This window comes from Cyanistes caeruleus, unplaced genomic scaffold (genome assembly GCF_971803275.1).
Source record: "Cyanistes caeruleus unplaced genomic scaffold, bCyaCae1.hap1.1 HAP1_SCAFFOLD_76, whole genome shotgun sequence".
NCBI lineage: Eukaryota > Metazoa > Chordata > Aves > Passeriformes > Paridae > Cyanistes > Cyanistes caeruleus.
The window spans coordinates 2,377,373-2,399,123 of NW_028255888.1; the positions used below are offsets into that span (position 1 = coordinate 2,377,373).

General features: G+C 40.9%; 2 protein-coding genes across 2 annotated transcripts in view; one reads left to right on the plus strand and one right to left on the minus strand.

Moving 5' to 3' along the window:
• The window catches only part of LOC147646952 (serine/threonine-protein kinase pim-1-like), a 37,741-nt gene extending 20,419 nt beyond the window's left edge, over positions 1 to 17,322 (minus strand). Inside the window, exon 1 of the mRNA XM_086872710.1 lies at positions 17,273 to 17,322. Within this exon, the coding sequence (XP_086728836.1) occupies positions 17,273 to 17,322 (50 nt within the window). The remainder of the gene's footprint in view (positions 1 to 17,272) is intronic.
• Positions 1 to 21,751, plus strand: part of LOC147646935 (uncharacterized) — a 592,289-nt gene that overhangs the window by 438,459 nt on the left and 132,079 nt on the right. The window lies entirely within an intron of this gene.

Sequence of the window (21,751 nt, forward strand, 5' to 3'; positions counted from 1 at the left end):
GTTTGTGGAATATTGTGGGATTTTTCTGGAATTTGGTGGAATGTTTGTGGAATTTTGTGGAAATTGGAAAAGTTTTTGTGGGATGTTTCTGGAATTTGGTAGGGTTTTGAGAAGATTTAGGGAGTTTATTGGGATGTTTGTGGAATTTTGTGGGATGTTTCTGGAATTTGGTAGGGTTTTGAGAATATTTTCTGGAATTTTGTGGGATGTTTGTGGAATTTTGTGGAAATTGGAAGAGTTTTTGTGGGATGATTCTGGAATTTGGTGGAGTTTTGCGAAAATGTAAAGAATTTTGTGGGAGGTTTCTGGAAGGTTGTGCGATTTCTTTGAAATGTTGTGGAATGTTCTGGAATTTGGTGAGATTTTGAGGAGACTTGAAGAATTTTGAGGGATTTTTCTAGGATGTGTGGAAATTTGTAAAGTTTTTGTGGGAAGTTTCTGGAATTTGGTGGGGTTTTGAGAAGGTTTAAGGAGTTCGTTGGGACGTTCATGGAATTGTGTGGGATGTTTGTGGAATTTCGAAAGACTTTGAGGAGACATGAAGAATTTTGAGGTATTTTTCTTAGATTGTGCGGTAAAGATTTTGTGGGATATTTCTGGAATTTGGTGAGATTTTGAGGAGACTTGAAGAATTTTGAGGGATTTTTCTAGGATGTGTGGAAATTTGTGGAGATTTTTGTGGGATGTTTCTGGAATTTGGTAGTGTTTTGAGAAGACTTAGGGAGTTTGTTGGGATGTTTGTGGAATTTTTTGGGATGTTTCTGGAATTTTGAAGGACTTTGAGGAGACATGAAGAATTTTGAGGTATTTTTCTTAGATTGTGTGGTAAAGATTTTGTGGGATATTTCTGGAATTTGTTAGGGTTTTGATAAGACTTAGGGAGTTTTTTTGGGATGTTTGTGGAATTTAGTGGGATTTTTCTGGAATTTTGTGGAATGTTTGTGGAATTTTGTGGAAATTGGAAGAGTTTTTGTGGGATGATTCTGGAATTTGGTGGAGTTTTGCGAAAATGTAAAGAATTTTGGGGGAGGTTTCTGGAATGTTGTGCGATTTCTTTGAAATGTTGTGGAATGTTCTGGAATTTGGTGAGATTTTGAGGAGACTTGAAGAATTTTGAGGGATTTTTCTGGGATGTGTGGAAATTTGTAAAGTTTTTGTGGGAAATTTCTGGAATTTGGTGGGGTTTTGAGAAGGTTTAAGGAGTTCGTTGGGACGTTCATGGAATTGTGTGGGATGTTTGTGGAATTTCGAAAGACTTTGAGGAGACATGAAGAATTTTGAGGTATTTTTCTTAGATTGTGTGGTAAAGTTTTTGTGGGATGTTTCTGGAATTTGGTAGGGTTTTGAGAAGACTTAGGGAGTTTGTTGGGATGTTTGTGGAATTTTTTGGGATGTTTCTGGAATTTTGTGCGATTTTGACCAGACTTGAAGAATTTTGAAAGAGTTTTCTTAGATTGTGTGCAAATTGGAGGAGATTTTGTGGGATGTTTCTGGAATTTGGTAGACATTGTAGAGACATGAAGCATTTTGAGGTATTTTTCTTAGATTGTGTGGAAATTGGTGGAGATTTTTGTGGGATGTTTCTGGAATTTGTTAGGGTTTTGAGAAGACTTAGGGAGTTTGTTGGGATGTTTGTGGAATTTTGTGGGATGTTTCTGGAATTTTGAAGGAGTTTGAGGAGACATGAAGAATTTTGAGGTATTTTTCTTAGATTGTGTGGAAATTTGTGGAGATTTTGTGGGAGGTTTCTGGAATTGGGTAGGGTTTTGAGAAGGCATGAAGAATTTTGATGTATTTTTCTTAGATTGTGTGGTAATTTGCAAAGATTTTGTGGGATATTTCTGGAATTTGGTAGGGTCTTGAGAAGACTTAGGGAGTTTGTTGGGATGTTTGTGGAATTTTGTGGGATGTTTCTGGAATTTGGTGGAATGTTTGTGGAATTTTGTGGTAATTGGAAAAGTGTTTGTGGGTTGTTTCTGGAATTTAGAAGGACTTTGAGAAGATTTAGGGAGTTTATTGGGATGTTTGTGGAATTTTGTGGGATGTTTCTGGAATTTGGTAGGGTTTTGAGAATATTTTTCTGGAATTTTGTGGGATGTTTGTGGAATTTTGTGGAAATTGGAAGAGTTTTTGTGGGATGATTCTGAAATTTGTTAGGGTTTTGAGAAGACTTAGGGAGTTTGTTGGGATGTTTGTGGAATTTTGTGGGATTTTTCTGGAATTTGGTGGAATGTTTGTGGAATTTTGTGGAAATTGGAAAAGTGTTTGTGGGATGTTTCTGGAATTTAGAAGGACTTTGAGAAGATTTAGGGAGTTTATTGGGATGTTTGTGGAATTTTTTGGGATGTTTCTGGAATTTTGTGCGATTTTGACCAGACTTGAAGAATTTTGAAAGAGTTTTCTTAGATTGTGTGCAAATTGGAGGAGATTTTGTGGGATGTTTCTGGAATTTGGTAGACATTGTAGAGACATGAAGCATTTTGAGGTATTTTTCTTAGATTGTGTGGAAATTGGTGGAGATTTTTGTGGGATGTTTCTGGAATTTGTTAGGGTTTTGAGAAGACTTAGGGAGTTTGTTGGGATGTTTGTGGAATTTTGTGGGATGTTTCTGGAATTTTGAAGGAGTTTGAGGAGACATGAAGAATTTTGAGGTATTTTTCTTAGATTGTGTGGAAATTTGTGGAGATTTTGTGGGAGGTTTCTGGAATTGGGTAGGGTTTTGAGAAGGCATGAAGAATTTTGATGTATTTTTCTTAGATTGTGTGGTAATTTGCAAAGATTTTGTGGGATATTTCTGGAATTTGGTAGGGTCTTGAGAAGACTTAGGGAGTTTGTTGGGATGTTTGTGGAATTTTGTGGGATGTTTCTGGAATTTGGTGGAATGTTTGTGGAATTTTGTGGTAATTGGAAAAGTGTTTGTGGGATGTTTCTGGAATTTAGAAGGACTTTGAGAAGATTTAGGGAGTTTATTGGGATGTTTGTGGAATTTTGTGGGATGTTTCTGGAATTTGGTAGGGTTTTGAGAATATTTTTCTGGAATTTTGTGGGATGTTTGTGGAATTTTGTGGAAATTGGAAGAGTTTTTGTGGGATGATTCTGGAATTTGTTAGGGTTTTGAGAAGACTTAGGGAGTTTGTTGGGATGTTTGTGGAATATTGTGGGATTTTTCTGGAATTTGGTGGAATGTTTGTGGAATTTTGTGGAAATTGGAAAAGTGTTTGTGGGATGTTTCTGGAATTTAGAAGGACTTTGAGAAGATTTAGGGAGTTTATTGGGATGTTTGTGGAATTTTGTGGGATGTTTCTGGAATTTGGTAGGGTTTTGAGAATATTTTTCTGGAATTTTGTGGGATGTTTGTGGAATTTTGTGGAAATTGGAAGAGTTTTTGTGGGATGATTCTGGAATTCGGTGGAGTTTTGCGAAATTGTAAAGAATTTTGTGGGAGGTTTCTGGAATGTTGTGCGATGTTTTTGAAATGTTGTGAAATGTTCTAGAATTTGGTGAGATTTTGAGGAGACTTGAAGAATTTTGAGGGATTTTTCTAGGATGTGTGGAAATTTGTAAAGTTTTTGTGGAATGTTCTGGAATTTGGTGGGGTTTTGAGAAGGTTTAAGGAGTTCGTTGGGACGTTCATGGAATTGTGTGGGATGTTTGTGGAATTTCGAAAGACTTTGAGGAGACATGAAGAATTTTGAGGTATTTTTCTTAGATTGTGTGGTTAAGATTTTGTGGGGTGTTTCTGGAATTTGAGAAAGTTTTGCAAAAATGTAAAGGATTTTGTGGGATGTTTCTGGAATTTGGTAGGGTTTTGAGAAGACATGAAGCATTTTGAGGTATTTTTCTTAGATTGTGTGGAAATTTGTGGAGATTTTGTGGGATGTTTCTGGAATTTGGTAGGGTATTGAGAAGACTTAGGGAGTTTGTTGGGATGTTTGTGTAATTTTGTGGGATTTTTCTGGAATTTGGTGGAATATTTGTGGAATTTTGTGGTAATTGGAAAAGTGTTTGTGGGATGTTTCTGGAATTTGGTAGGGTTTTGAGAAGATTTAGGGAGTTTGTTGGGATGTTTGAGGAATTTTTTTGGATTATTCTGGAATTTGGGGGAATGTTTGTAGAATTTTGTGGAAATTGGAAAAGTTTTTGTAGGTTGTTTCTGGAATTTTGAAGGACTTTGAGGAGACATGAAGAATTTTGAGGTATTTTTCTTAGATTGTGTGGTAATTTGTGGAGATTTTGTGGGATATTTCTGGAATTTGGTAGGGTTTTGAGAAGACTTAGGGAGTTTGTTGGGATGTTTGTGGAATATTGTGGGATTTTTCTGGAATTTGGTGGAATGTTTGTGGAATTTTGTGGAAATTGGAAAAGTTTTTGTGGGATGTTTCTGGAATTTGGTAGGGTTTTGAGAAGATTTAGGGAGTTTATTGGGATGTTTGTGGAATTTTGTGGGATGTTTCTGGAATTTGGTAGGGTTTTGAGAATATTTTCTGGAATTTTGTGGGATGTTTGTGGAATTTTGTGGAAATTGGAAGAGTTTTTGTGGGATGATTCTGGAATTTGGTGGAGTTTTGCGAAAATGTAAAGAATTTTGTGGGAGGTTTCTGGAAGGTTGTGCGATTTCTTTGAAATGTTGTGGAATGTTCTGGAATTTGGTGAGATTTTGAGGAGACTTGAAGAATTTTGAGGGATTTTTCTAGGATGTGTGGAAATTTGTAAAGTTTTTGTGGGAAGTTTCTGGAATTTGGTGGGGTTTTGAGAAGGTTTAAGGAGTTCGTTGGGACGTTCATGGAATTGTGTGGGATGTTTGTGGAATTTCGAAAGACTTTGAGGAGACATGAAGAATTTTGAGGTATTTTTCTTAGATTGTGCGGTAAAGATTTTGTGGGATATTTCTGGAATTTGGTGAGATTTTGAGGAGACTTGAAGAATTTTGAGGGATTTTTCTAGGATGTGTGGAAATTTGTGGAGATTTTTGTGGGATGTTTCTGGAATTTGGTAGTGTTTTGAGAAGACTTAGGGAGTTTGTTGGGATGTTTGTGGAATTTTTTGGGATGTTTCTGGAATTTTGAAGGACTTTGAGGAGACATGAAGAATTTTGAGGTATTTTTCTTAGATTGTGTGGTAAAGATTTTGTGGGATATTTCTGGAATTTGTTAGGGTTTTGATAAGACTTAGGGAGTTTTTTTGGGATGTTTGTGGAATTTAGTGGGATTTTTCTGGAATTTTGTGGAATGTTTGTGGAATTTTGTGGAAATTGGAAGAGTTTTTGTGGGATGATTCTGGAATTTGGTGGAGTTTTGCGAAAATGTAAAGAATTTTGGGGGAGGTTTCTGGAATGTTGTGCGATTTCTTTGAAATGTTGTGGAATGTTCTGGAATTTGGTGAGATTTTGAGGAGACTTGAAGAATTTTGAGGGATTTTTCTGGGATGTGTGGAAATTTGTAAAGTTTTTGTGGGAAATTTCTGGAATTTGGTGGGGTTTTGAGAAGGTTTAAGGAGTTCGTTGGGACGTTCATGGAATTGTGTGGGATGTTTGTGGAATTTCGAAAGACTTTGAGGAGACATGAAGAATTTTGAGGTATTTTTCTTAGATTGTGTGGTAAAGTTTTTGTGGGATGTTTCTGGAATTTGGTAGGGTTTTGAGAAGACTTAGGGAGTTTGTTGGGATGTTTGTGGAATTTTTTGGGATGTTTCTGGAATTTTGTGCGATTTTGACCAGACTTGAAGAATTTTGAAAGAGTTTTCTTAGATTGTGTGCAAATTGGAGGAGATTTTGTGGGATGTTTCTGGAATTTGGTAGACATTGTAGAGACATGAAGCATTTTGAGGTATTTTTCTTAGATTGTGTGGAAATTGGTGGAGATTTTTGTGGGATGTTTCTGGAATTTGTTAGGGTTTTGAGAAGACTTAGGGAGTTTGTTGGGATGTTTGTGGAATTTTGTGGGATGTTTCTGGAATTTTGAAGGAGTTTGAGGAGACATGAAGAATTTTGAGGTATTTTTCTTAGATTGTGTGGAAATTTGTGGAGATTTTGTGGGAGGTTTCTGGAATTGGGTAGGGTTTTGAGAAGGCATGAAGAATTTTGATGTATTTTTCTTAGATTGTGTGGTAATTTGCAAAGATTTTGTGGGATATTTCTGGAATTTGGTAGGGTCTTGAGAAGACTTAGGGAGTTTGTTGGGATGTTTGTGGAATTTTGTGGGATGTTTCTGGAATTTGGTGGAATGTTTGTGGAATTTTGTGGTAATTGGAAAAGTGTTTGTGGGTTGTTTCTGGAATTTAGAAGGACTTTGAGAAGATTTAGGGAGTTTATTGGGATGTTTGTGGAATTTTGTGGGATGTTTCTGGAATTTGGTAGGGTTTTGAGAATATTTTTCTGGAATTTTGTGGGATGTTTGTGGAATTTTGTGGAAATTGGAAGAGTTTTTGTGGGATGATTCTGAAATTTGTTAGGGTTTTGAGAAGACTTAGGGAGTTTGTTGGGATGTTTGTGGAATTTTGTGGGATTTTTCTGGAATTTGGTGGAATGTTTGTGGAATTTTGTGGAAATTGGAAAAGTGTTTGTGGGATGTTTCTGGAATTTAGAAGGACTTTGAGAAGATTTAGGGAGTTTATTGGGATGTTTGTGGAATTTTGTGGGATGTTTCTGGAATTTGGTAGGGTTTTGAGAATATTTTTCTGGAATTTTGTGGGATGTTTGTGGAATTTTGTGGAAATCGGAAGAGTTTTTGTGGGATGATTCTGGAATTTGGTGGAGTTTTGTGAAAATGTAAAGAATTTTGTGGGAGGTTTCTGGAATGTTGTGCGATTTCTTTGAAATGTTGTGGAATGTTCTGGAATTTGGTGAGATTTTGAGGAGACATGAAGAATTTTGAGGGATTTTTCTAGGATGTGTGGAAATTTGTAAAGTTTTTGTGGGAAGTTTCTGGAATTTGTTAGGGTTTTGAGAAGATTTAGGGAGTTTGTTGGGGTGTTTGTGGAATTTTGTGGGATGTTTCTGGAATTTTGAAGGACTTTGAGGAGACATGAAGAATTTTGAGGTATTTTTCTTAGATTGTGTGGTAAAGATTTTGTGGGATATTTCTGGAATTTGGTAGGGTTTTGAGAAGACTTTGGGAGTTTGTTGGGATGTTTGTGGAATTTTTTGGGATGTTTCTGGAATTTTGTGCGATTTTGACCAGACTTGAAGAATTTTGAAAGAGTTTTCTTAGATCGTGTGCAAATTGGAGGAGATTTTGTGGGATGTTTCTGGAATTTGGTAGACATTGTAGAGATATGAAGCATTTTGAGGTATTTTTCTTAGATTGTGTGGAAATTTGTGGAATGTTTCTGGAATTTGTTAGGGTTTTGAGAAGACTTAGGGAGTTTGTTGGGATGTTTGTGGAATTTTGGTGGATGTTTCTGGAATTTTGAAGGACTTTGAGGAGACTTGAAGAATTTTGAGGTATTTTTCTTAGATTGTGTGGAAATTTGTGGAGATTATGTGGGATGTTTCTGGAATTTGTTGGACATTGTAGAGACATGAAGCATTTTGAGGTATTTTTCTTAGATTGTGTGGTAATTTGTAAAGATTTTGTGGGATGTTTCTGGAATTGGGTGGAGTTTTGTGAAAATGTAAAGAATTTTGTGGGAGGTTTCTGGAATGTTGTGTGATTTCTTTGAAATTTTGTGGAATGTTCTGGAATTTGGTAGGGCTTTGAGAAGACTTAGGGAGTTTGTTGGGATGTTTGTGGAATTTTGTGGGATTTTTCTGGAATTTGGTGGAATGTTTGTGGAATTTTGTGGAAATTGGAAAAGTGTTTGTGGGATGTTTCTGGAATTTGGTAGGGTTTTGAGATGATGTAGGGAGTTTGTTGGGATGTTTGTGGAATTTTGTGGGATGTTTCTGGAATTTGGTAGGGTATTGAGAATATTTTTCTGGAATTTTGTGGGATGTTTGTGGAATTTTGTGGAAATTGGAAGACTTTTTGTGGGATGATTCTGGAATTTGGTGGAGTTTTGCGAAAATGTAAAGAATTTTGTGGGAGGTTTCTGGAATGTTGTGCGATTTCTTTGAAATGTTGTGGAATGTTCTGGAATTTGGTGAGATTTTGAGGAGACTTGAAGAATTTTGAGGGATTTTTCTAGGATGTGTGGAAATTTGTAAAGTTTTTGTGGGAAGTTTCTGGAATTTGTTAGGGTTTTGAGAAGGTTTAAGGAGTTCGTTGGGACGTTCATGGAATTGTGTGGGATGTTTGTGGAATTTCGAAAGACTTTGAGGAGACATGAAGAATTTTGAGGTATTTTTCTTAGATTGTGTGGTAAAGATTTTGTGGGAGGTTTCTGGAATTTGGTAGGGTTTTGAGAAGACTTAGGGAGTTTGTTGGGATGTTTCTGGAATTTTGTGGGATTTTTCTGGAATTTGGTGGAATGTTTGTGGAATTTTGTGGAAATTGGAAAAGTGTTTGTGGGATGTTTCTGGAATTTAGAAGGACTTTGAGAAGATTTAGGGAGTTTATTGGGATGTTTGTGGAATTTTGTGGGATGTTTCTGGAATTTGGTAGGGTATTGAGAATATTTTTCTGGAATTTTGTGGGATGTTTGTGGAATTTTGTGGAAATTGGAAGACTTTTTGTGGGATGATTCTGGAATTTGGTGGAGTTTTGCGAAAATGTAAAGAATTTTGTGGGAGGTTTCTGGAATGTTGTGCGATTTCTTTGAAATGTTGTGGAATGTTCTGGAATTTGGTGAGATTTTGAGGAGACTTGAAGAATTTTGAGGGATTTTTCTAGGATGTGTGGAAATTTGTAAAGTTTTTGTGGGAAGTTTCTGGAATTTGTTAGGGTTTTGAGAAGGTTTAAGGAGTTCGTTGGGACGTTCATGGAATTGTGTGGGATGTTTGTGGAATTTCGAAAGACTTTGAGGAGACATGAAGAATTTTGAGGTATTTTTCTTAGATTGTGTGGTAAAGATTTTGTGGGATATTTCTGGAATTTGGTAGGGTTTTGAGAAGACTTAGGGAGTTTGTTGGGATGTTTCTGGAATTTTGTGGGATTTTTCTGGAATTTGGTGGAATGTTTGTGGAATTTTGTGGAAATTGGAAAAGTGTTTGTGGGATGTTTCTGGAATTTAGAAGGACTTTGAGAAGATTTAGGGAGTTTATTGGGATGTTTGTGGAATTTTGTGGGATGTCTCTGGAATTTGGTAGGGTTTTGAGAATATTTTTCTGGAATTTTGTGGGATGTTTGTGGAATTTTGTGGAAATTGCAAGAGTTTTTGTGGGATGATTCTGGAATTTGGTGGAGTTTTGTGAAAATGTAAAGAATTTTGTGGGAGGTTTCTGGAATGTTGTACGATTTGTTTGAAATGTTGTGGAATGTTCTGGAATTTGGTGAGATTTTGAGGAGACATGAAGAATTTTGAGGGATTTTTCTTAGATTGTGTGGTAAAGATTTTGTGGGATATTTCTGGAATTTGGTAGGGTTTTGAGAAGACTTAGGGAGTTTGTTGGGATGTTTGTGGAATTTTTTGGGATGTTTCTGGAATTTTGTGCGATTTTGACCAGACTTGAAGAATTTTGAAAGAGTTTTCTAAGATCGTGTGCAAATTTGTGGAGATTTTGTGGGATGTTTCTGGAATTTGGTAGACTGAAGAGACGTGAAGCATTTTGAGGTATTTTTCTTAGATTGTGTGGAAATTGGAAAAGTTTTTGTGGGAAGTTTCTGGAATTTGGTAGGGTTTTGAGAAGACTTAGTGAGTTTGTTGGGATATTTGTGTAATTTTGAGGGATTTTTCTGGAATTTGTTGGAATGCTTGTGGAATTTTGTGGAAATTGGAAAAGTTTTTGTGGGATGTTTCTGGAATTTGGTATGGTTTTGAGAAGATTTAGGGAGTTTGTTTGGATGTTTGTGGGATTTTTGAGGGATTTTGAGTAGAATTGAAGAATTTTGAGTTTTCTTAGATTGTGTGCAAATTTGTGGAGATTTTGTGGGATGTTTCTGGAATTTGAAAGGCTTTGAGGAGACATGAAGAATTTTGAGGTATTTTTTTTAGATTGTGTGGAAATTTGTCAAGATTTTGTGGGATATTTATGGAATTTGCTAGGGTTTTGAGAAGATTTTTCTGGAATTTTGTGGGATGTTTGTGGAATTTTGTGGGAAGTGGAAGAGATTTTGTGTTAAGTTTCTGGAATTTGGTGGGGTTTTGAGAAGATTTTTCTAGAATTTTGTGAGATGTTTCTGGAATTTGGTAAGGCTTTGAGAAGGTTTAAGGAGTTTGTTGGGATGTTTGTGGAATTTTGTGGGATGTTTGTGGAATTTGTAAGATTTTGAGGAGACATGAAGAATTTTGAGGTATTTTTCTTAGATTGTGTGGAAATTGGAAAAGTTTTTGTGGGATGTTTCTGGAATTTGGTAGGGTTTTGAGAAGACTTAGGGAGTTTGTTGGGATGTTTCGGGATTTTTGAGGGATTTTGGCTAGAATTGAAGAATTTTGAGTTTTCTTTGATTGTGTGCAAATTTGTGGAGATTTTGTGGGATGTTTCTGTAATTTGAAAGACTTTGAGGAGACATGAAGAATTTTAAGGGTTTTTTTAGATTGTGTGGAAATTTGTCAAGATTTTGTGGGATATTTCTGGAATTTGGTAGAGTTTTGAAAAGATTTTTCTGGATATTTCTGGGATGTTTGCGGAATTTTTGGAAATTTGTGGAGATTTTGTGGGATGTTACTGGTATTTGGTAGGGCTTTGAGAAGATTTAGGGAATTGTGTGGGATGTTTGTGGAATTTCGAAAGACTTTGAGGAGACATGAAGGATTTTGAGGTATTTTTCTTAGATTGTGTGGTAATTTGTGGAGATTTTTGTGGGATGTTTCTGGAATTTGGTAGGGTTTTGAGAAGATTTAGTGAGTTTGTTTGGATGTTTGTGGAATTCTGTGGGGTGTTTTTGGAATCTTGAAATTTTTGTGGAATTTTGTGGGATGTTTCTGGAATTTGGTGGAGTTTTGCGAAAATTTAAAGAATTTTGTGGGAGGTTTCTGCTGGAATGTTGTGCGATTTTTTTGGAATGTTGTGGAATGTTCTGGAATTAGGTGAGATTTTGAGGAGACTTGAAGAATTTTGAGGGATTTTTCTAGGATGTGTGGAAATTTGTAAAGTTTTTGTGGGATGTTTCTGGAATTTGGTGGGGTTTTGAGAAGATTTAGGGAGTTTGTTGGGATGTTTCTGGAATTTTGTGGGATTTTGACTAGACTTGAATCATTTTGAAAGATTTTTCATAGTTTGTGTGTAAATTTGTGGAGATTTTGTGGAATGTTTCTGGAATTTGAAAGACTTTGAAGAGATGTCGTGGTTTTAAACGAATAATTGAGAAAATTACTTATTTCTTGCTGTGAGATATGGATTAGAACAGGAGCAAAACAGGCCTAAAACTTAAAAGGAAAAAGGAAAGTTTATTGACAAACTACAATAATAAGAACACCAGAATAAACTTCCAGAAAACCTTTTCATCCCCTATCTACTCACTATTTCCTTGTTCACATGACAACAGAGACAAAAACTTTGGAACTTTGATGGTTAAAACAGTCCCAATTCTTGCTACAGTCTTTTCACCAGTCTTTGTAGAGAAACAGATGTTTCTTCCTGTTACTTTATGGAGTTTCTCAGAAGAAAACTATTTTTGTTATAGTTTTCCTTGCCCTAATGTTAGCTGCCCAGAGCTGCTATTATTAGAGCCCACTCCTCCCATTTTCACATCACTCTGAGGTTTGTATGGGCCATGAGTCTAGGGGTAGCATTTTTAAGGATAAGTTATTCAAAAGCAAAAAGTCTTCTTCATCTGTTCTGTGAGCTTCACTAGAAAACAGTTTTCTCATTGCCTCTCAAGGCTTCAAATCTCCCAGCACTTCACTATACCATAATTACTCTACTTTTTACTCAAATTTACACTTTGAACACTTTATTCCTCTCTAGATTCTGTATCATGAATTAAAGGAGTTCTTTTCAGAACTGTCCATCTCCAGAGTTTTAACAGAAAGATATTTCAGCTTAATTAAAGCATCTTCTTAATTCTCTACCTTTTCTGAAGCTTCTTTTCTTTCCTGTCAGTGGTAGTTTATAAAGTCTCTTTTCATGTTGATCACTCTCTCTCTCTCTGTCTGGATAAAAAGATTAATCCGCAAGTCTCATCTGGGTAATGAAAGAGTTAAAATCTTGCCCAGGCTTTTGTAGGTGGTTCGGTGATCTCTGCCGAACAGGAGCTGGAGCCGTCTGCGATGGAAGGTTCCTCATGGCTGCTCTGGAGAGTGTAGTTGCCGCTCCAGCCCGCTGCAAGTCCAGGGCCTCTCTCTTTCTTCACTCGGCATTTTCCAGTGAATTTAGTTACAGCAAAACCTGCAGCTGAGCCAGAGATCGGTTCGGCCCGGCCCGGGCCCGAGGAAAACCTTCCGCAGGCCCCCCGCCATCTGCCAGCCGGGACACGCGGCTGGCCCCGGCCCCGGCCCCGCCCGGTCGCATGGCCTGGGCAGGGAACGGGAGGCCTGGAGCTCTGCCACCCTTCACAGCCAGGAAACAAAGAGAACCAAGAGAGCTCTGGTTTTACACTTTAAGGTAGGGTTCACAAGTTGATCCCACTTTTCAATGGCGTAAACTGCTGTCAATTCTCAGCAATGACCGATAATTGGTCAGGAGAAAAGACTCCAGGCAGTTCCCAGCAACTCCAACTCCCTTAAAGGTAAAGTTAACTCCATGACAATATGATTATATTGTTTTAATTAAAGGTTTCAAGCTAGGACAGCAGTGCTCCCCACAATTTTTCATCAGTTAGTTCTTTTTGAGGCTAAATTTGATTAATGAGAGGGGTTTCCCTCTCCACTGTTTTTTTGGTGAGTAAGCATTCTTTGAATTTTTAACCCATTCCTCTCTTCGGGTCACTGGCAAGAGATGGATCTCATTCCTTTCTTCATCTAATTGTTTTTGCAAAATTTCAACTAGGTTTTGAAAGGAGATGTCATGGTTTTAAACCAGTAACTAAAAAATTACTTATTTCTTGCTGTGAGATATGGATTAGAGCAAGAGCAAAACAGGCTTAAAACTTAAAAAGGGATAAAGAAAGTTTATTAACAAAACTACAAGAATAAGAACACCAGAATAAACTTCCAGAAAACTCTTCTATCTCTCACTACTTGACCATTTCTTTGTATACATGACACCATAGAGACAAAAAAAATTTTGAACTTTGGTGGTTAAAAACAGTCCCAATTCTTGCTACAGTCTTTTCATCAGTCTTTGTAGAGAAACAGAAGTCTCTTTCTGATAACCTATGGAGTTTCTCACAAGAAAACTGTTTCTATTACAGTTCTCTGTTGCTCTGATGCCAGCTGCCCGGAAATCTGTCATCAGTTCTTCTCCTCTCATTTCACATCACTCTGAGGTGTGTATGGGCCATGAGTCTAGGGATGTCATTTTAAGGATGAGTCATTCAAAGGCAAAAGTCTTCTTCATCTGTCTCTGTGAGCTTTCCTAGAAAACAGTTTTCTTATTGCCCCCAAGGCTTCAAAATCTTCGCTTTACTCAGTTCCAGCAACTCACTGTATCACAATTACTCTCTCTTTTGCTCAAAAATCCACACTTTGAACACTCCAAGCTTCCCAATACTCTGTCATGAATTAAAGGAGTCTTTTTAAGCTACTATTGTCCATCTCCATAGCTTTAACAGAAAGGTATTTCAGCTTGTAAAGCATCTCCTTATTCTCTCTTCCCCATTTAAAACTTAACTCTTTTCCTCACTGGTTTTAGTGGTTTTATGATGTCTTCTTCATGTTGATTGTCTCTCTCTTTCTCTGTCTTTCTGGGAAAAAGGAGTAATCTGTACGTTTTATTCAGGTAGTAAAAGAATTAAAAGCTTTAGAAAAGCTGCAAGAGTTCATGGTGTCAGGTTTCAGTCCAGCAGCAGAAACTGAAAACTAAACCAGGTTGGCCGGCTCTGCTTTCTTTTCCTCCGTGCCCCCCCCACCCCCGTCCCCCCCCCCTTTGTCCTCTGCGGCCTTGTCCGGCTTGGCGGGGGAGGGGGCAGGGGAGAAGGAGGAGGCCACGACAGAGCCTTGTTACCTTTTCAGAAGCCGGAAACAAAAGAGCGGACCAGAGTGCTCTGACTTTACATATTAGGGCGGTGTTCACAGTTTGAATTCACTTTTTAATGGTCAAAACTGCTGTCAGTTCTTAAAAATGACTGATAATTGGTCAGGAGGAAAGTCTCCCATCAGCCACCAGCACCTTCAACTTCCTTAGCTCCTAAAATCACTATAAAGGTAAAGCCACCCCATGACATCAATTAAAGACAGGAATGGCAGCGTGGTGGGGAAAAAGGGTTTCTGGAAGTTCTATTCTGCATTCTTAACCTTGTAGTTTGGTTAATAAACTTACTCATTCCTTTAAGTTTTAAGCTTCTTTTGCCCTTCTCATCACCCACATCTCACAGCAAGAAATGAGTAAGTTTTACAGTGATTTTCTAACTAATGCTTTAAAACCACGACAGGCGTAACAGAGAGTGGAACACTGGGGCTGTGCCTGCTGTGGTGTCACAGAGAGGAGAACACTGGGGCTGTCCCTGCTGTCGTGTCACAGAGGGGGGGAAATTGGGACAGTCACAGCAGTGGTGTCACAAAGAGGAGGACATGGTAGCTATCACTGCTGTGGTGTCACAGAGAGGAGAACACTGGGGCTGTCCCTGCTGTGGTGTCACAGAGAGGGGAACACTGGGGCTGTCACTTGTGCTAGTGTGTGTTAGATTGACATTTATGAAAAAAAGAGAAACAGCTAAGGAAGTTAAGGTTGCTGGAAACTGATTGGAGATTTTTGTCCTGGCCAATACCTGGCCATTTCTGGAATTGACAGTAGTTTTGCCCATTGAAAAGTGACATGAACCTGTGAACACCACCCTTTCAATTTTAAGCCTGGGAATTTCTCTTTCTCTTTGCTTTCTGGCTTTTGAAGAGGTAACAGGGCTCTGGTTCAGCCTCCACCGCTCCACGTCAGACAAGGCCGCGGCGGGGAGTGGGGCTGGCTGGAGTTCTGCGGTTCCTGGTGCTGGATGGCGACTGTGAAGTGACAGGAGCCCCTTCCCAGAGGGGCTGAAGCCCTCGCAGGGCTCGCTGCGCCTTGTGCAGCGGGGCTGCCGGGTCAGGCCACGTCCTGGCTCGGCTGCAGTTTCTGACGCTGCTGGCTTTCAGCAGAGACTGCCGAGGAAGGGGAGGGAAAGCTCTTGAGCTGCGGCGTGCTGAGACAGTGGCCACACTCCTCCAGAGCAGCTACCAAAAATCTTCCCTGGCAAACGGCTCCAGCCGCTGCCTCGGCAGAGATCAAGGCCTGGGCAAGAGTTTAACCCTTCACTAGGCAGATGAGACTTGCAGATTAATCCTTTTTCCAGAGAGAGGGGAAGAGAGAGGGATCACCATGGAAAGAGACAGCATCAAGGATCAAAGGCAGCAAGGGAAGGAATTAACCCTCAGATGGAAAGACAATAAGGAGATGCCTGAATAAGCTGAAGTTTTCTTTTGTTCAAGCTATGGAGAGGGACAATAATGTCCTGAAAAAACTCCTTTCATTCCTGAAAGAGTATTTTGGGGGGAATGGAGTATTTCAAAGTGTAGATCTGAGCAAAAGTAATTCATTGATAAAGCTGAGTCAAGGGTGAAGTGGTTGTAATCCTAGGAGATGCTGGAAGAGAAAAGGAGAAGTGAGAGTTGTTGAAGATTTGTGGCTCTTAAGAGACAAAGCAAAAATTTCTGTTTCCAGAGATGGTCACAGAGACAAATGAAGAGAACTTTTGCCTTGGAAGATCTCATCCTTCAAACGACACCCCTTGAATCACGGCCCAAGAACACAGCTCAGAGTGGTGTGAAATGGGAGGAAAGGACTGATGGCAGAGTTTCCTGGGCCACTGGCATCAGAGCAATAGGAAGCCACGAGAAAATGGTTTTCTTATGAAAAACTCCATAGATTGACAAAAAAGAACTTCTTTTTCTCGACAAAGGCTGCTGAAAAGACTATAGCAAAGTTTGGACTGTTTTAACCACCAGGGTTTGTTTTTTTTCCTCTATGTTGTCAATTAAAGACAGGAATGGCAGCGTGGTGGGGAAAAAGGGTTTCTGGAAGTTTTATTCTGCTTTCTTAACCTTGTAGTTTGGTTAATAAACTTCCTCATTCCTTTAGGTTTTAAGCTTCTTTTGCCCTTCTCATCATCCACATCTCACAGTAAGAAATGAGTAAGTTTTACAGTGATTTTCTAACTAATGCTTTAAAACCACGGCAGGCGTAACAGAGAGTGGAACACTGGGGCTGTGCCTGCTGTGGTGTCACAGAGAGGAGAACACTGGGGCTGTCCCTGCTGTGGTGTCACAGAGAGGAGAACACTGGGGCTGTCCCTGCTGTGGTGTCACAGAGAGGAGAACACTGGGGCTGTCCCTGCTGTGCTGTCACAGAGAGGTGGAAACTGGGACATTCACAGCGGTTGTGTCACAGTGTCATGGGGTGGTTTTACCTTTATGGTAGTTTTGAGAGCTAAGGAAGTTGAAGGTGCTGGTGGCTGATGGCAGTCTTTCCTCCAGACCAATTATCAGTCATTTCTAACAATTGACAGCAGTTTTGACCATTAAAACGTAGACTCACCCTGTGAACACCACCTTAAGATGTAAAGTCAGAGCACTCTTGTCCTCTTTTGTTTCTGGCTTCTGAAAAGGTAACAAGGCTCTGTCTTGGCCTCCTCCTCTCCCCCCCCGCCCTCCAGGCCAGACAAGGCCACAGAGGATGAAGGTGGGGGCGGAGGAAAAGAAAGCAGAGCCGGCCAACCTGGTTTAGTTTTCAGTTTCTGCTGCTGGACTGAAACCTGACACCATGAACTCTTGCAGCTTTTCTAAAGCTTTTAATTCTTTTACTACCTGAATAAAACATACAGATTACTCCTTTTTCCCAGAAAGACAGAGAAAGAGAGAGACAATCAACATGAAGAAGACATCATAAAACCACTAAAACCAGTGAGGAAAAGAGTTAAGTTTTAAATGGGGAAGAGAGAATAAGGAGATGCTTTACAAGCTGAAATACCTTTCTGTTAAAGCTATGGAGATGGACAATAATAGCTTAAAAAGATTCCTTTAATTCATGACAGAGTATATTGGGAGGAATGGAGTGTTCAAAGTGTGGATTTTTGAGCAAAAGAGAGAGTAATTGTGATACAGTGAGTTGCTGGAACTGGAATAAAAATTGTAAAATAAACCCAAAACTTACTTTCCTTTGAGATCTCACCAACAGACAGAAGACTCTGCATCGTTGGATGGCGGAGTGGACTTCGACATTGGTAGCTATAATCCCCTTACTCTCTTTCTTTGTGCTTTGCTTATTCCTCTTTTCCCTCTATCGCATATTAGTGCTGATGAGCACTCAGTAAAGTGTGTTCTGCTGTTTGAGTCCCTGGTTTGCTGATAATCTTTTGTACTCTGCGATCAAATAAAAGAGTCACATCACGAATCCCACCTTGCGGATCGTGACATAAATTGGCATCATGGACCAGGCGGCTCCTCAAGCGGCCGGCCGCTCGGCACGGTGGCAGCGCCTGCGGGGGCTGAGGAGCGGGCCAACGGGGCCACCGGCGGCTTGAGGCTCGGTCTCCTCCCTTTCCGAGGAAGCTTTCTCGCCGGCGCTCTCTCGGAGGCTTTCGCTCCGACGGCGGCTTCCTTCCCGCTCGCCCCCGGCCGGCCCCACCGAAACCTGCAGGCGGACGGCAGCCCCGCTGACCGAGCCAGCCGGGCAGAAACCGAGGCGGGAGCAGGGCCGCCATCTGCTCGGGCCCAGACGCGGGAGGGAGCGCCGCCGGCTTCTGAGGGCTCCCTCCTTCCCTCTCAGGGAGACGCGAAGGCGGCGAGGTGCTCAGGCCGATAGGGGAGAGCCGCTCGACGCGTCACACGGCGGCCCGCCGGCCGACAGCAGGTCTACCCAGCGGGCGGCCTACAGCAGCCACCAAAGGCCGCTCGCGTGCCACTGGGCTCCACCCCAAAGGCCGCCAACTGCCGAGGGCCGCTGTCCTGGTTTAGGGCAAATTTGGGAGAAAACCTCCAATGGGGCTTCCCCTGGGAAGCAAACCCAGGTGGCCCTTTTCTCCCACCCCTCAACCGGTTCGGAAGAGATTTCTCTGAGAGAAGTGGAAAAATCCTGTTTATTTCACAGGCACAGCACTACCCAGCACAAAAATGAACGATATCAAATTACAAAACCTCTCGCCATTCAGAAGAGATGACAAAGTTCAGAGGGTCTCTTTCCTGTGGGTGTTCGCTCTGTTAATCAGTCCCTCTGGAGCTGGAAAATGCCGCTGCCCAGGCTGGGCTCCCGGTAGTCCACGAGTGCAAGCTCCCGGTGCTCCCCCGAGTCCCCAGTCCAGAGCAGGTTCGATTCGTTTCAGAAAAAGGGAAAGAAAACAGTCCAGGAAGACCTCTCTTCTCCGGCTAGTTGGAAAGCCAAGGCGATCTGTGTCTTGTTGTCTGTCTGTGCTGTAGTCAAAACTCCTGATGTGGGGGGAGCAATTACAGTCTGATAACAGACTCGGTGCTTCTTTTCCACTCACTTTTACTCTCAGATGGAATTTTAAGAATACAGAACCTGTGTCTGGGTTAGGTGGACGAATGGGGATACAATTTAACATCATAATCAACCCGGGACAGGGGGGGGTCCCTCAATTTTTTTTCTGGAGGTTCACCCCCTCCCCCAATATTTCCTCCATCCCCCTCCCCCCAAATTGAGGTGAGAAAATATTTTTTTTTTTTTTCTGGTGTTTTTTTTTAATTTTTACCTTCCCCCCCCCCTTTTTTTTTTCTTTTTTCCTCTTTTTATTTATTTACACTTAATTTGGGGGGCCGAGGGGCAGGAATTTTGGGGTGGGGTCATCTGGGGGGACAGGAAACAGGGTGACCTCCCTCCCCAAATAAACGGGAAAAATCCTGAGATTTCTGGTGTTTCTCCCCCCACCCAAGGTGTGAAAAAATTTATGTTCTCAGATTTTTGGTGATTTTTGGGTAGAGAGTTGCAATTTTGGTGGAGGTTTTGGGAAGGCTTGCTGTTTTTTGGAGAGTTCTCCCAGGATTTGGGGTGGAATTGGAGAAATTTGGGGGTTCGGGGGGAAATTTGGGGTTTTGGGGCGAAACTCCTAAGGTCCTGGGGGGAATTTTGGGGTTTTAGGGCAAGAATTTAAGGATTTTTTTCTAATATTTGGGTGTTTGGGGAGGAGATTTGGGGTTTTGGGGAGAACTTTTGGGTTTTTAGGGAGAGGATTTGGGGTTTGGGGAAAAAAATTGGGGATTTGGTGGGGGAGGAAATTTGGTGGTTTTGGGGGGAAATTCAGGGGTCCTGGTGGAGTTCTGATTTTGGGAAGGGGATTTGGGGAGGATTTTTTGTCTTTTGGGGGAATTTCCATTGATGGGGAGAAGTTCTAATCCCAGTGAGGAGGGGCATTTGGGGGAGGCCTGAATTTGGGGAGGGGTCTCAGGGAGGATTCCCAATTTTGGAGTGAGATTTGGGGGATTTTCCAGCGATGGGGAGGTGTCTTGGGGGTGGGATTTGGGGAGGGGTCTCATCAGGGCACCATCCTGAGCTGGAAGCGGGGGAGATGTTGGGAGTGGAATTTGGGGAGCGTAATAAATGGAAATTATTTGTGCTAACTAAATTGTAACTATTTGGAAAGTTATTATTAGAAGCAATCAAGGGAATTGGTGATACAAGGCAGATGTACCCCTTTGCAGATGTTACGTGTTGAAATTAAGGTACAGGATGTAGTTTTGAGGTAAGTGGTGTCCCAAGAAGAAATCAACCTTGAGATGGATAAAGTTGGAACAACTTTAGGCATAGGCCTGAAGATTATGAAGTGTAAGACTAATTAGTGGAACACAATGCTTATTTACATAACACTTAGTACACATGCAAAACCTGTAAGGTTATCCAGAGGACAATGAGGATGAGCGTAAGCCTTCATCCAAAATACCATCAAAAGGAGACTGAAGACCCCCTAGCAACAAGTGAGGCTTGCGCCATGAAGAATAGTGATGTAAAATTAAAGAATCAAAAACAGGAAGAGACTTAGGGGAAACATGAATGAATATGTATAAGCATACAGTATATAAGTTTAGTTTGAATTGCTTTGTTTTGGTACGTGAGGCAGGGTGAGAAGCCCTGCCCATACCCCAGTCAGTTTTGCTCATGCTTTAATCATACTCAATTACTAGCAAATTATATTCACATACATATATATATATGAAGATATTCACTAAATTGTACTCTTTTACTGAATTGTTTTCCTTTTATACCAAATTTCTATTCAAGCCACTAAATAGTATTATTTTATTATATTGCATCCTTGTATTCAATTCACTAAATGGTATATTTTTTTCCCTTGTGTCCCGGGTTGATTATGATGTTAAATTGTATCCCCATTCATCCACCTAACCCAGACACAGGTTCTGTATTCTTAAAATTCCATCTGAGAGTAAAAGTGAGTGGAAAAGAAGCACTGGGTCTGTTATCAGACTGTACTTGCTCCCCCCACATCAGGAGTTTTGACTACAGCACAGACAGACAACAAGACACAGATCGCCTTGGCTTTCCAACTAGCCGGAGAAGAGAGGTTTTCCTGGACTGTTTTCTTTCCCTTTTTCTGAAAAAGAAAATCTGAATTTTCTGAGTCGAACCTGCTCTGAACTGGGGACTCGGGGGAGCACCGGGAGCTTGCCCCCGTGGACTACCGGGAGCCCAGCTTGGGCAGCGGCATTTTCCAGCACCAGAGGGACTGATAACAGAGCGAACACCCACAGGAAAGAGACCCTCTGAAGTTTGTCATCTCTTCTGAATGGCGAGAGGTTTTGTAATTTGATATTGTTCATTCTTGTGCTGGGTAGTGCTGTGCCTGTGAAATAAACAGGTTTTTTCCACTTCTCTCAGAGAAATCTCTTCCCGAACCGGTCGTGGGGTGGGGGGAAAAGGGCCGCATGGGTTTGCTTCCCAGGGGGGATCCCCATTGGGGGTTTTCTCCCAAATTTGCCCTAAACCAGGACAAATACATTCATTGGCGCCCAATGTGGGGCACGAGAGAGCTGGAGAGCCAAGGGGTGGTCAGCAAAACCCACTCACCCTTCAACAGCCCTATCTGGCCTGTGCGTAAATCTGAAGGAGAATGGAGATTGACTGTGGACTATCGTGCATTGAATGAAGTGACTCCACCGCTGAGCGCTGCCGTGCTGGACATGCTGGAGCTCAAGTACGAGCTGGAGTCCAAGGCAGCAAAGTGGTACGCCACTACTGACATTGCCAATGCATTTTTCTCCATTCCCCTGGCAGCAGAATGCAGGCCTCAGTTTGCCTTCACGTGGAGGGGAGTGCAGTACACCTGGAACCGACTGCCCCAGGGATGGAAGCACAGCCCCACCATCTGCCATGGACTGATCCAGGCTGGCCTGGAAAAGGGTGAGGCTCCAGAACATCTACAGTACATAGATGACATCATTGTGTGGGGGAACACAGCAGCAGAAGTGTTTGAGAAAGGAGAGAAAATCATCCAGATCCTCCTGGAATCTGGTTTTGCCATCAAGAAGAGCAAAGTTAAGGGACCAGCTCGTGAGATTCAGTTCCTGGGGGTGAAGTGGCAAGATGGGCGGCGTCAGATTCCTACTGATGTCATTAACAAAATTACACCAATGTCTCCACCAACTAATAAGAAGGAAACACAAGCTTTCTTAGGTGCCATAG